This window comes from Doryrhamphus excisus, chromosome 2 (assembly GCF_030265055.1).
Source record: "Doryrhamphus excisus isolate RoL2022-K1 chromosome 2, RoL_Dexc_1.0, whole genome shotgun sequence".
NCBI lineage: Eukaryota > Metazoa > Chordata > Actinopteri > Syngnathiformes > Syngnathidae > Doryrhamphus > Doryrhamphus excisus.
In genome coordinates, this window is record NC_080467.1 from 11,779,310 (window position 1) to 11,793,628 (window position 14,319).

Below are 14,319 nucleotides of genomic sequence, written 5' to 3' on the forward strand. Positions count from 1 at the left end.
AGTGATACTGATAAAATATAGAGTTTAACCATGTCCAGTATCAGCCCCCGTAGCTGTCCACTCAGAGCGCGCTGCTCTGGTATCGTGCCCGTGAAACAACCAATCAGAGAACAGTGCACGAGCGTTGAACACACAGCGTTTGTTTTGCTGCCCAAACTTGATGAATGGAACTTTAATTGTCAGACATTGATAAGATAAGACTGTTGATAAAATATTATTGTTGAAATATTTTTGCAATTATTGTGTTTACACTGTTTAGATATAATACATGTAATAAACTGAATTTTTTCTGGAAACAAAATGGTCTTTTGATTAAATAGTACGTGATAATAAGCTCATGATTAAATAGGATGTGATAATAAGATCATCACATGGTTTGTCTGGTATCAGGCCAGATATCATGCCCCCAAGTGTCAGTATCAAGTGTATCAAGTACCAAGTACCAAGTGCTGATACTGGCACACAAACCATGTGATAACCTATAAGTATCATAGTCACAGCCTGTTATAGATTGTACATATATCTGTCCACTTACAGCTCTATTCTATTTCTATACTTACTTACTAATAAGGTATTTATAAATTTGCACTTCTGGTTGGATGCTAACTGCATTTTGTTGCCCTGTACCAATGACATAAGCAATAACAATAAAGTCGAATCTAATCTAATCTATACAAACTGTACAGTACACGGACTGACTTCATTGTCCCTTGAGAAGATACTGTAATTAAAATGGGGTGTACTCCATTTTGTGAGATACTTCATATAAACTGTGTTCCATCTGTCAGCGAACCCTCTGTCAGTGATTATCATGGTGTTGTTGCGGCCACACCCATTTCCTTCAAGGCCCTCAGTCACTCACCCTTGCAGAAGTCCATCAGTATGAAAACCTCCCACACATCCCTGGATCCCATGGCTGTGATGCTGGAGTCCAGATAACCCACAATGTTCTTGTGCCCGACAAGGTCTTTCTGCAATACGCATACAAAAAAAAAAGCCACTTTGTACTGGTCACATCTGAGTACATTTTAAGGCTAGAAAGTATTCCAACAATGCCAGTAGTGGTAAGGAATGGAGTAAGGAATTGTGTGCGTGGTCTTGGAACACGGAGAAAGCAAGTGCGGCGTGGAGAGGAGGGAATGTGAGGCGGAGACTGTAACGACAACATTGCCCCAGTAAATGTTAGAATTGGTGTTGGTTTAAAGAGAAAACATCGGCGGGATAAACGTGTCAAATGTTGGTAGTGACAGTCACTATAAGCCAGTTATGTAAGTTATATAAACCGCTTCGGGGGAGGAGAGCAGCACAAGGGAGGCGATACGGACAAAACAATAACGAAGCATACCATGAACCAGGTGAATAAACACAGAACAATCTGTGTGTGTGTGGACATCATTCAGTACATACTGTATTTTTAGTAGAGTTGCACAGAACATAACGTGAAGCGGCCTCTGCTCTGCTCAATGCCGTACTTCAATTAAACGGCAATAATACAAAAAAAAAATTACTTTACTATGACTTGTACATCACGTCTTTCACACACTACACAAAGAAGACATGGTATCTGTAAAGCTGAAGTTTAGGGTGCGATTAAAGAGCAAAAGCTGCGGAACACACAAAAAGCAATTTAGAATTAAGAAAGAAAAAATTAAACACAATTGCAAACACGGCTGCACGGCGGACAAGTGGTTAGCGAACAGGCCTCACAGCTAGGAAACCCAAGATCAATTCCACCCTCGGCCATCTCTGTGTGGAATTTGCATGTTCTCCCCGTGCATGTGTGGGTTTTCTCCGGGTACTCCAGTTTCCTCCCACATTCCAAAAACATGCTAGGTTAATTGGCCACTCCAAATTGTCCATAGGTATGAGTGTGAGTGTGAATGGTTGTTTGTCTATATGTGCCCTGTGATTGGCTGGCCATCAGTCCAGGGTGTACCCCGCTTCTCTCGCCCGAAGACAGCTGGGATAGGCTCCAGCACCCCCCTGTTACCCTCGCAAGGATAAGTGGTAGAAAATGAATGAATGAACAATACTAAACACACAGAAAAGTAAGTAATTTTCAGCCACTCACCATTATTTGAATCTCGCACTTGCACACCTGCAGATCGTGCTCGTTGTTGACATACATCCTCTTCAGGGCACAGCGCACGCCCTGATTTGTCCGCACGAGGAACACAATTGCAAAGCCACCTGCCAAACAGAGATAAACAATGCAAGTATTTCACATCGTTTATTGGAGATGATCTTGGCGTACAAATTGTGCTCCAATAAAAAATACCAAACGGTTGGGGCCTTATAGTGTTATGCATTAGTCATGTCTTTGCTGCGGGGTTGATAAAGAGGCCTACATAAAGGCCTTGCCATCTGGTGCAGCTCAGACCACAAATTCACTTTGCGGGGCTTCGTTCAGATGGGGGTCTTCGATTTTCAGGCTCAAGCCGTGGCTGATGTTACAGCCTCAGCATGGCGTGCAATATTGAATTGTGTCATTATTGTGCCCCATTAAGTCTACATGAAATACCTATGGAGATCTGAGTGTGCCGTACTCGAACACAGCCATACTCTAACACATCACTTTCCTGTTATCTGATCTATATATGATGCAGATGGACACAACAAATGGCAATTAGATAAATCATTTAATGCATTTAACGTGAATGAATGGGCTTAAAATAGGCTCAGTGCATTTGTTCATTATAGCTCATTGTAGCACCTCTGACTAGCATTAAGAACAGCTATATAATGAGAAAAAAAAAGTCAAAAACAATCTTTTCTATGTTGCAGAAAGCTCTATGGTATCACTACACTATACGGGCGCCATTACGCCACCATAATTCTCTACATCAGGGGTCTCAAACACGCGGCCTGCGGGCCACATTTGACACTAGTTTGAGGCCCCGGCCTTGATATGAAAGTTTAACATGAGTGCGGCCCGCGCAAGTTTGATATGGATGCTGTATGGTATCATGCACCCAGAAAAAATTATTACGTTTGATTAATGTTCACGTTAAAGGTTAAATAACTGTTAATAGTTAACCTCCCTATCCGTGTGGAAGTGGTAAGTTTTTGGCTATTTAAGTTTAAAGGAAATAACTTGAAGGCTACCGTTTAGGTCGCTAGCTCTCTAGTTTGCGAGTTAGCATGTGTCTCAAGACCCTGCAGTTGCGCAATAGGTTGTAAATAAAAAGAGTATAAATGTGACTATAGTCGTGTTTTGTCATATCGACAAGGCTCTAATAATGCTTTGTTAATTTTAATCTGAAAAAAATAATTTGTCTACCCACCAACTATATGTGGTTTCTAAGTTTTTATTATTTTCCGTTTTATTATTATTATTATTATTATTATTATATTTATTTATTGCTGATTGATTGATTATCTTTATTCTTGATTTGTTTATTTATTTTTCATCTTATTTTGTGTAGAAAAATAAAAAGTTAAATATTTGAGAACAGTGGAATGTTTTATCAGAGCTTTTCTTGTAGAAAATTGGAAACAAAGCGAAGTTTTTTAAATTTTTTTGTTTTTAATAAATGCTTTCTTTTTTTGTTGGAAAACCTGATGCGGCCCAGTCTCACCCAGATCCGAGCTCCAGTAGTCCCCAAGTAAATTGAGTTTGAGACCCCTGCTCTTCATGCTCACTGAGCTGATGACTTTGATGGACTTTTGAGGCATATTTTCCCAAAAATGCTGGTTCATCTCCATAATGTTGGAGTTTTGTATGGTTCTAAAACTGATATTGTATCTTCCAACATGAAGGTTGCGGGTTCGATCCTCCGTCCTCCCATGCTAATGTCGATGTATCCTTGGTTAAGATCAGTAGGTCAATGCGCTAAGAGTGTACAGACCATTTAGCAAGAGTCGATAGCAAAGTAAAGTCATGAACGTGGTTGAGGTACCTTCTACTGAGGGATAGATTGGTCAGCAACCTACAGATACACCATATGGATGTGAGGACAGGGGAGCTAAATGCACTGGAGAAAGCATTGGTGGTGCAGTGGAGGTCTACCATCATCAACAACTTAACTGAATAATAAATAATAAACCCTCATCAAGGCTTGAAAAAAAGCATGATAGTAACAACAATCAGACATCATCACGGCAGGTATCTGACCTTCAGCGATGATCTCCTCCACGGTGACTTGGTGCTTCCCGACAGTGAAGTTTCTTCCAATGAAATTCCCTCCTGCATGACTGGATCCAGAGCTGCTGCCACCACCTCCAGAACCTGGTCCAGAGCTGACCAACTCCCGGCGGGAGTCAAAAAACTTCCTCATAGTATGTCCCTGACAAAAAAATTATAAAAGACTAAAAAAAAAAAAAATGTGGCTTCAATCACAGACAGTAGAGATGCTGTGTGCAATGCAGGCTTATTTGCAGCATCCAATATCAGTTCTAATGATGCTGATGAAGATTTTTACGTGTGGCAAATTTCCCATTGATGGTGGTCAAAGCTGTAGCTGTTATGTAAGTGTATTACACCAGCAGGAGGCTATTGCATCTCTGGGTAATTTCTTGCAGCTATGCACCTTTTAGCTGTGTGTTTACACCAGACAAGACTGACGGTGAACGACAGCGTACTAGCTTTGCACCCAGCTAGCCTCAATGCTAGCCACTTACACACTATGACATTTCGTGTAAGGTTATCCAGGTTATCCTCTTGACGATGTCATGTCTTGGATTGCGATGTGTCCGAATGTAAAATAGCCTCCCTCGACGGCTATTCCCATCCTCACTCGAGTGCCGTGGCGGTTGTACGCCACGCAGCAGCGCCTTTCGCCATTTAATCACATCAGCTGACAATAAAACAGATTTTTTTTTACTTAGCTGAATGCAGTAGCCCGCTATCCAGTCGTTTACGTCAACGCAAAACCACCACCGTGTCCACCTCCGGTTAACGTCTTGTTTCGAATCTCGCTGAAAATGTGACCCCTTTTCCTAAAAATGCCACCCATTAAAGAGATCAATTTAAGTCCTGGGTGCCAATCGGTGCAACCACAGCATTCTCTGGCTGCCAGCTATATCGCAACATCCGAGCTGTTGCTGATGAAGGCGCGCTGAGGATTGTGGGTAATGTAGTGCGCGGACTCTCCACCTTCGTCAAGTCTGGTCATGGTGTTGCTTTTAAAGCCGGTGGGTCAGGACAGAATCGTTACTGAGAAATTGTCTTCTTGTTCGCTCCATAATGTAATCGAAGGTTGGTTGTAAATACACAAAATAGAATCACTCTATAGACGGTTTTGACGGCAAAAGCAGACTGGTGTTAAAATGGCAGAGTTGCTAGCATGACTTTGGGATACATAGAAAAAAACAAAACGGGTAGAATTATGTTGAAATCCTAATACAACTTTAATCATTCATTCATTATTTCAAATAAAATACTTGAAACTGATTTAATAAGAAACACGTGTGCTTATTTTGTTGGAACTACAGTGAACTTGCTACTTTCCGATTTGGTGTAGTACGTGAACGCAGCAGCAAATCTCAAAGGGATTATGCAAAAAAAAAAAAAAAAGCAAAAGGGTGGGACTGACGGCAGCTAACTGTTAAAAAGGAGTCGTTTCCTGGTAGACTGTTCTCTTCTGTCTCCGTATAGACTCGGATTAGGTGAGTTTTTCGTTCAGTTTGCAACCACACATATTCTCTTTTGGAATACTTTTGCCGTGTTTGACGCAAAAGAGATGGTACTGCGGCGGCGGTGGGGAGACACTCAAATTTGGGTGTGCCCAACTTCATTGCGAGTTAACGGTTAGCTCTTAACCAAATGCTAAATACATTTTTGAATGCGAAACACTTGTCTTCGGGAGTGACGTTGTTTTTTGTGTTATATAGTACTATTGCTCAATTCTTGGCAAACTGTCATATATTGTTCCGTGGCATATGCAGGTGTCCTTATGACGTCTCTTACCTGTGACATTCACATGAGCTGTTCACTGTGTGATTACATAGTTATTACATAATCAGTGCTAGAACAAAAGGGTTCACTTTTAGGATTTATTATGTGCATACTTTTCTGTTTTTTTTTTTAAATTTTCTGCATCTAACACATGACTAAAATCAGGTTGTCTGTATTTACACCCCTAAAGACTGAAACACTATGTTGTAAACACTGTATAGCCCCATGGTGCTATGTATATATTGAGCATTTAACCAACACATGTTTAGCTACAAATATCATGCATACAGGCTAACAATAGTCACATAATGCAGCCATACCAGAGTGGAAGATGATCCAGCGAAGCCATAGGTTGATTCAATTACTGGTGTGTTCAAGAACAGAAACAGAAAACAATACTTAATGGGATTAGCTGGGGAGACAGGGCATGCATTATTGACAAGGGGTCAATGAGGTTTGCAGTGAACAGTAATACCCAATGCTGCACCTTTTCAATGTTTTAATTATAAACACTTATATTATTTGTTTGCAGCTTTCTTCCAATTCAATTTAAGAAATCATCAGTTATTCCAAAATGGCAGCGGTAAGTGTATTCCGTGTATCTTCTCATTTCATGTACTGTATTTTGTTATATGAACTCAATCGGTCCACTAGAGTCACATTAGATACCAGTTCTATCGTTGATAAACGCCTTAGCTATCTATAATGTGCACATTCCTGCTGTTTTTATTTAGAAATATGAAAGCAACATTCATAAAGAGGAACTTGCATCATATGTGGACTACAAGGGAAATGAAAGACATCACATACAAAGAATGATGAAGTCTGACAGAACAAAGCCATCAACCATCGGCTACAACACCACTAATGACACTCAATTATTTTTACATGCATAAAAAAATTGTAAATGTAGGAATGAAAGGAAGAAATGAACATTTAAGGTTACTTTTACCTTCAGTAAAGACGACTGTTCCCAAAGACACGATGTGGCAGCGGGACCGCATACAGACACCATCTTCGCTAACCAAAAAATGGAGACAAATAAAGTTGTAAGTACCAGATTTTTAGCGAAAAAAAATGTACCCATTTTGGGTTAGTGAGGCGAGAACACTATTAAATTCAATAAATAACTCATGGTAAAACAAGAAACTGGTATTGAACCAACTATCTATTGTGTCTTTGGGAAGAGTCACATCAAGAACGACTTCTATTAAGGTAAAAGTAACCATTAAAGTTAATTTATCATTTCAAATTATTTTCTGCATGTAAAAAATAGTAACATTGTAAAAACATGTTTTGTGTTGCTTTTGGCTTTCTTGATTAATTAACAGAGCAACTGAACTTAGATTGGATTTCTTATGGGAAAAATCTATTCGGTTAGCGTCCGTTTTGGTTGGCGTCTGACCTTCTGGAACAAATTACTGACGCTAACCCAGGTTCCACTGAATTATATTTTCCTCACGGATGTGAACCTTTTTTAGATTGGAAAGCGCGGAACGGTGACTGAGGCGTCAGGGTTCGACCCAGAGGCAGACGTCCAGAAGCTTCGCGGAGCCATGAAGGGAGCTGGTGAGACACACACACACACACACACAAATGTACACATGGTAACCTCTCCATGGAAAAACATCCAACATCTACAGGAAAGTAAATTCCGTTTTGCTCAGGTTGTCCATTCATGCTGATTATTGTGTGCATTCTTGCAAGAGTACGTAGCAGCCATGTTTATATCAGCAAATATATGAACAGGAATGTTAATTTTGTTAGCAAGAGTAATCATCTTGCCCTGACAAACAGATGCTCTTTATATCGAGGCTAACTTACTTTTGCTGGATTCTGTGCCCAAATCACGAGACCGATGCCCCACCCTTATGCAATGATGAATATAATCCTCATGTCTCAGCCGTCCCGCAAGCGGAGGTGTCCACAAATTAGCATTGATTCCTGAATTCTGATCACTGCTAATATTACACTCCTATTTTAACAGCAACATCATGCTAGGTTATTGTATTTGCTGAATAAACACAAACTGAGCAAACTTCCAGTTCCTACGCCTATAGCTAACTGACTGCTTGTTGGCGGAACTCCAGGTTTCATATCTAGGAGTGGGTCAGAGAAGACATCATGTCCATCATGTCAACATGTTCCTTCCTAACATATCATGAAAACACAAAGGTCTCAAAAGCGGAGACGGCAACAAGGGGGATGATGATGAACATTTGGCGACTTTTAAATTTGTACTAACACGAACGGATGAATGAATGTGAGTGTGAATGGTTGTTTGTCTATATGTGCCCTGTGATTGGCTGGCGACCAGTCCAGGGTGTACCCCGCCTCTTGCCCGAAGACAGCTGGGATAGGCTCCAGCACTCCCCGCGACCCTTGTGAGGAAAAGCGGTAGAAAATGAATGAATGAATGAATGAACGAACCGATGAGTGGTTAGCGTGCAGGCCACACAGCTAGGAGACCCGAGTTCAATTCCACCCTCGGTCATCTCCGTGTGGAGTTTGCATGTTCTCTCCGTGCGTGCGTGGGTTTTCTCCGGGTACTCCGGTTTCCTCCCACATTCCAAAAACATGCTAGGTTACTTGGCGACTCCAAATTGTCCATAAGTATGAATGTGAGTGTGAATGGTTGTTTGTCTATATGTGCCCTGTGATTGGCTGGCGAGCGGTCCAGAGTGTACCCCGCCTCTTGCCTGAAGACAGCTGGGATAGGCTCCAGCACCCATGCGACTCTCGTGAGGATAAGCGGTAGAAAATGAACGAATGAATGAATGGACGACGACTGTCTTGCAGGCACCGATGAGGCCGCCGTCATCGAGGTCGTTGCGCATCGTACTATTGCGCAGAGGCAGCGCATTAAGGAGGCCTACAAGCAGGCGGTGGGGAAGGTGAGAGGTGTCGTCAATGTCTCTCGTTATCAAAACATTATTGAGCGATGTGAATTGAAACCATCTGCTCACATCCACCGTGTACTGTCTTGTCCTTCTGCGTGACGTTGGCTTGGGCTTTGTTTTCCACGGCACTGATAACGCCGCCGTTAATCATTAGCTGAAAAGCAGAAATGAATAGTAAGAAAAGAAAGTGAGAGCTTTGTACTTTGCTGCAAGGAGGAATGCGCCATGTTCTTTACTAGAAGATAACACGGATGTTGCCGGTTTTCTGCATCCGTCCAATCAATATATTAACTTAAAGGGGAAGTGCTGGTGTTTATCATGTTCCCATGATGAGATAATGATCAGCCGGTGGTGCCATGGTAAAGTCAGCAAGGTTATCTGAAGGAGAGTGAGTCATGCAGTGGTGCAGTACCGCACCAGATACAGCACTTATTAACTACGTATTTTATACTGAATACAGAGTAGTGAGTCATTAGTTTAATTCAATGTCTGGGGGCAAGACTGAAAGCGTGCTTTTTTTAATTGGATTTTTTGTAAGATAGTAAATGGAAAGGCACATGCGCAAAAAATACAAAACTGATTTCCTTGGCAATTTTTTTCAAGAACCTATAAATGACCAAATACTTGTCTTTGTGCACGGGGGTCTGTGCTCTACTGAGTGATACTGCGTGGTCATTGCAGCATCTATCTAGGACAGGAGTCTCAAACACGCGGCCAGCGGGCCAAATGTGGCCCGCAGGACACTAGTTTGAGGCCCCCGCCTTGATATGAAAGTTTAATGTTAGTGCGGCCCGCGCAAGTTTGATATGGATGCTGTATGGTATCATGTACCCAGAAAAAATTATTACGTTTGATTAATGTTCATGTTAAAGGTTAAACAACTGTTAATAGTTATCCTCCCTATCCGTGTGGAAGTGGTAAGTTTTTGGCTATTTAAGTTTAAAGGAAATAACTTGGAGGCTACCGTTTAGGTCGCTAGCTCTCTAGTTTGCGAGTTAGCATGTGTCTCAAGACCCTGCAGTTGCGCAATATGTTGTAAATAAAAAGAGTATAAATGTGACTATAGTCGTGTTTTGTCATGTCTACAGGGCTCTAATAATGCTTTGTTCATTTTAATCTGAAAAAAATAATTTGTCTACCCACCAACTATATGTGGTTTCTTAAGTTTTTATTATTTGCCGTTTTATTGTTATTATTATATTTATTTATTACTGATTGATTGATTTTCTTTATTCTTGATTTGTTTATTTATTTTGTGTAGAAAAATAAAAATTTTGAGAACAGTGGAATGTTTTATCAGAGCTTTTCTTGTAGAAAATCGAAACCAAAGCAAAGTTTATTCATTTTTCTGTTTTTAATAAATGCGTTTTTTGTTTTTTTTTTGGAAAACCTGATGCGGCCCAGTCTCGCCCAGACCCTAGCGCCAGTGGCCCCCCAAGTAAATTGAGTTTGAGACCCCTGATCTAGGACTTTTGCATCATACAGTAAGAGAGAGTACTCTCCTATGTAGCTCATGTATGCAGTCAATAATTTTCATATATGAACCGCTGGAGTCATGTTGCTCATGGGTTCACGGTCAGACAGGGCAGGACCCACACCCAGCACCGACAACATAAAACCACAGTATTTAAATCCATGCAAAGCAGAATTATTTCAAATGTTCCTCCTCAGGACCTGGCAGATGACCTGTCCTCGGAGCTGAGTGCCAACTTCAGGAGTGTAGTTTTGGGTCTTTTGATGCCAGCGCCGGCGTACGATGCCTATGAATTGAGAAACTCAATGAAGGTCAGAGTCGCTAAAGCTGTTTTGACGTTATCCGTGATTTTTATCACACCGTATCACATCGTTTCATCAGGGGGCTGGGACAGAGGAGGCGTGCCTCATCGACATTCTCGCCTCCAGGTCAAATGCTGAAATCAATGCCATCAATGCGTTCTACAAGAAGCGTGAGTGTCAAACTTGAACTAATTTCAATGGCATAACATTAGGTACACCGGCACAATGAGGCAAGTTGTGTTTGCACTTTGGTTTCACAATCCATGTGAACACATGTCCTTCCCTTTTCTGTGCATGCTAAAGAGAGAAAAAGAGCATGAAGCGGCAAACAATGCACATAATGGAACACACCCGTTTCAACAATAAAGCCCTCTAAAATAAACCCTAAAACAATTCTATTTACATAACGTGACCTGCATATTAACCGCAGTATTGTTACTGGAATACCAAACCAACAGCGTTTCAGGCCGCTACCGAGAGGTAATGTTAGCTACCGTGAGTGAAAGTTAATGCTAGGTTATAATGACTGAATGAATCCCATTACCTGCATTATTAGCGCCCTCATACTGGCAGTTTTTTCTCTATTTAGAACACACAGAAAAGAAAAAGTCTCATATAAGGATTATGGATGATGGGCAGAATGTTTAGAAACAGTGCAGTTTTCTGTTAAGCATTTTTGAATAGATGTGTTATTGCACACTAGTGTTTAAGTGCACTGATTCATCCTGAGAGTGGCTGTAATATTTTGGTTAGCCTATTTAGCTGCTCCTATTTAGCTTTATCATGCTCTTAAAATAGCAGGACATTATTGACGGAAAGTTCAAAGAGGACTGGGCAATAATGGAAGTCACTACATTTAATGATTTGGAGTGCATGAGAAAGTGAAAAGGAAAAAGTCGCTCTCTTTGGCCATGTGGTCATTTTATCAACAACACTGCAGTGACAGATGACAGAACCAACGTTGGAATAGCGGGAAAGCGCAAATTGCTCGTCATTTCGTTGTTCATTACGAACAGTGACGGAGGTCTAAAATACAGGTAGCTAAAGCTAACCACTCATACTTTAAACGTAGCTACTGCTATCTTGTGGGGTTAACAAAAAATACATCATGGGGTTGCCTACAGCCACACCTGTCAATGCTAATGTTTTTAAACTGCCGCTAATTAGAGGTCCTGGCAGTTATTTACTTTTGAAGCCACGCAACCGGTTCACTACAGGGGGCATTACATTACATTAGATTAATAATTTTTTAATTTTAATTAAAATTAATCAGTACAGTGTAATGGAAGCTGATGAAGCGGCCTAGAGCTTTATCTATTGGCGCATATAGTCCAAAAATCCAATCAATGCAAATTCACTGACATTTAAAAAAGTTTTTTTTTGGTCAGAATACGGCAAGAGCTTGGAAGATGACGTATGTGGAGACACATCAGGAATGTTCCAGAGAGTTCTGGTCTCTTTGCTAACGGTGGGTAGAACGTTTCAATAAAGCCTTTCAAATGAAATAATAAGCCACGGTGCTTGAACAGTTTTGTGTTGTGCGTCATGTAGGCCGGACGTGACGAAAGTGACGCGGTGAACGAGGCTCAGGCTGTGCAGGACGCCAAGGCAAGGAAGGGGGTGAAGGTCTTCAGATCTTATATGTAGACCGTATTTCATTGTCTTATGTCTGCAGGAAATCTACGAGGCTGGCGAGGCTCGATGGGGCACGGATGAGGTCAAATTTCTGACCGTGCTCTGCGTCAGGAACCAGAAGCATCTGTTGCGAGGTACTCTTGCATGAACGTGAACATTTAAATGCGTTTGTTTGCATTTCACACATCTTTTTCGTCAGTGTTTGAAGAGTACCAGAAGATTAGCGGACGAGACATCGAGGAGAGCATTAAGAGGGAGATGTCGGGCTGTCTGGAGGATGTCTTTTTGGCTATCGGTTGGTGTCTTGTGCTGATAAAGGTGTTGTGTTTTGCTGCAGCTGATTTGCTTCTCTCTCCAGTGAAATGCCTGAGGAACAAACACGCCTTCTTTGCGGAACGTCTATACAAATCAATGAAGGTAAACATTTCACGCTTGTATGTATAGATGCTGCATACGCTTCACTGTGTAATCATGAAACATTGAAATGCTTGTGTGTGTGTGTGTGTGTGTGTGTGTACAAGGGGCTGGGGACCACAGATAGTGTCCTTATCAGAATAATGGTGGCCAGGGCTGAGATTGACATGTTGGACATTAAAGCACAGTTTCTGAAGATGTACGGCAAGACTCTGCACTCCTTCATTAAGGTGAGACACTTCATCAATCAATGAGTTTGCTGAAGCTATGACCTAATGGTAATTGTATGCATTAATGCTGTTTGGAGTGGGCATATCTATCTATCATAATTCTTTATTGATGAATAACAATAATAAGTCCTTTACCAAATATTTATGTTATAAATCAGGGGTCTCAAACTCAATTTACATGGGGGCCACTGGAGCTAGGGTCTGGGCCGCATCAGGTTTTACAAAAAAAAAAATGCATTTATTAAAAACAGAAAAATATACAAACTTTTTCAGTGCTTTGGTTCAGATTTTCTACAATAAAAGCTCTGATAAAACATTCCACTGTTCTCAAATATCTTCATTTTTATTTTTCTGCACATAATAAGATGAAAAATAAATAAACAAATCAAGAATAAAGAAAATCAATCAATCAGTAATAAATAAATATAATAATAATAATAAAACAGCAAATAATAAAAACTTAAGAAACCACATATAGTTGGTGGGTAGACAAATTATTTTTTTCAGATTAAAATTAACAAAGCATTATTAGAGCCCTGTAGACATGACAAAACACGACTATAGTCACATTTATACTTTTGTTATTTACAACATATTGCGCAACTGCAGGGTCTTGAGACACATGCTAACTCGCAAACTAGAGAGCTCGCGACCTAAACGGTAGCCTTCAAGTTATTTCCTTTAAACTTAAATAGCCAAAAACATACCACTTCCACACGGATAGGGAGGATAACTATTAACAGTTATTTAACCTTTAACATGAACATTAATCAAACGTAATAATTTTTTCTGGGTACATGATACCATACAGCATCCATATCAAACTTGCGCGGGCCGCGCTAACATTAAACTTTCATATCAAGGCGGGGCCTCAAACTAGTGTCCTGCGGGCCACAAAGTTATATATTGCAGTAACGGTGTAGAATTATTGTGTAATGCCTTTTATAATTATGCATTATCTACTTACAAGTAATTAACAATCCCAATACAAGGGTAAATATACTAAGTGTAAAGTGCTGCTTTGCATTGTGTACATAATATTACATATTCCAGTCATGCTGTTGTAGGGTATACCCTTTTTTTTAAAAATCAATGATCAATAAAAAGGTAAAATTGTAGTTGTACCTGTCAAAGTCAATTCCGTTTATTGCCTCTTCTTTATTCCGCTGAAGTCTTCTTTTTCCTCCATCATTGCACAGGGAGATACGTCCGGCGACTACCGCAAAATCCTGCTGGAGCTGTGCGGAGGAGAGTAAAAACGATGAAAGACAAATCATCAATGCGTCAATCGTGTTATTCTTCCCTGAAGCACATCATCGTTGATGTGGATGACATCTTCTACGGCCTTTTTACATTTCGCCATTTGACCACGGTGCCTTGTTTTTACTGTCTCATATCCCGATTAAAACCAAAGACCAGCCATCTTTTACACGTCATTGTTTTTCTTATTGATTTGTTGCAACAGGAT

At 40.6% G+C, this 14,319-nt stretch overlaps 2 protein-coding genes across 5 annotated transcripts in view; one reads left to right on the top strand and one right to left on the bottom strand.

Moving 5' to 3' along the window:
- LOC131103172 (AP2-associated protein kinase 1-like) overlaps positions 1-5,076 on the bottom strand; it is a 48,344-nt gene extending 43,268 nt beyond the window's left edge. For 2 of the 3 annotated variants that reach the window (XR_009119568.1, XM_058049214.1), the window contains exons 1-3: positions 4,115-5,076; positions 2,072-2,190; positions 863-971 (exon numbers count right to left, since the gene is read on the bottom strand). Coding sequence is in view for 2 of the 3 variants with exons in the window: in XM_058049214.1 (XP_057905197.1) it covers positions 863-971; positions 2,072-2,190; positions 4,115-4,277 (391 nt within the window). In the remaining variant the exon portion in view is untranslated. The remainder of the gene's footprint in view (positions 1-862; positions 972-2,071; positions 2,191-4,114) is intronic. The other variant, XM_058049227.1, reaches the window with a different exon arrangement.
- A 423-nt stretch (positions 5,077-5,499) lies between these two features.
- On the top strand, positions 5,500-14,282 carry anxa4 (annexin A4). 2 transcript variants are annotated; one of them, XM_058064391.1, is made up of 13 exons: positions 5,500-5,607; positions 6,429-6,479; positions 7,378-7,465; positions 8,696-8,790; positions 10,468-10,581; positions 10,652-10,742; positions 11,961-12,040; positions 12,124-12,180; positions 12,248-12,341; positions 12,407-12,502; positions 12,566-12,624; positions 12,729-12,851; positions 14,051-14,282. In XM_058064391.1, exons 2-13 carry the CDS (start codon positions 6,471-6,473, stop codon positions 14,105-14,107), a joined length of 963 nt encoding a protein of 320 aa, XP_057920374.1. In that variant the 5' UTR covers positions 5,500-5,607; positions 6,429-6,470; the 3' UTR covers positions 14,108-14,282. The 2 variants fall into 2 exon arrangements, with proteins under 2 accessions (XP_057920374.1, XP_057920375.1); XM_058064392.1 differs by lacking the exon at positions 5,500-5,607 and having other exon boundaries at positions 6,429-6,478; positions 7,360-7,465.
- Positions 14,283-14,319: the final 37 nt, after the last annotated feature.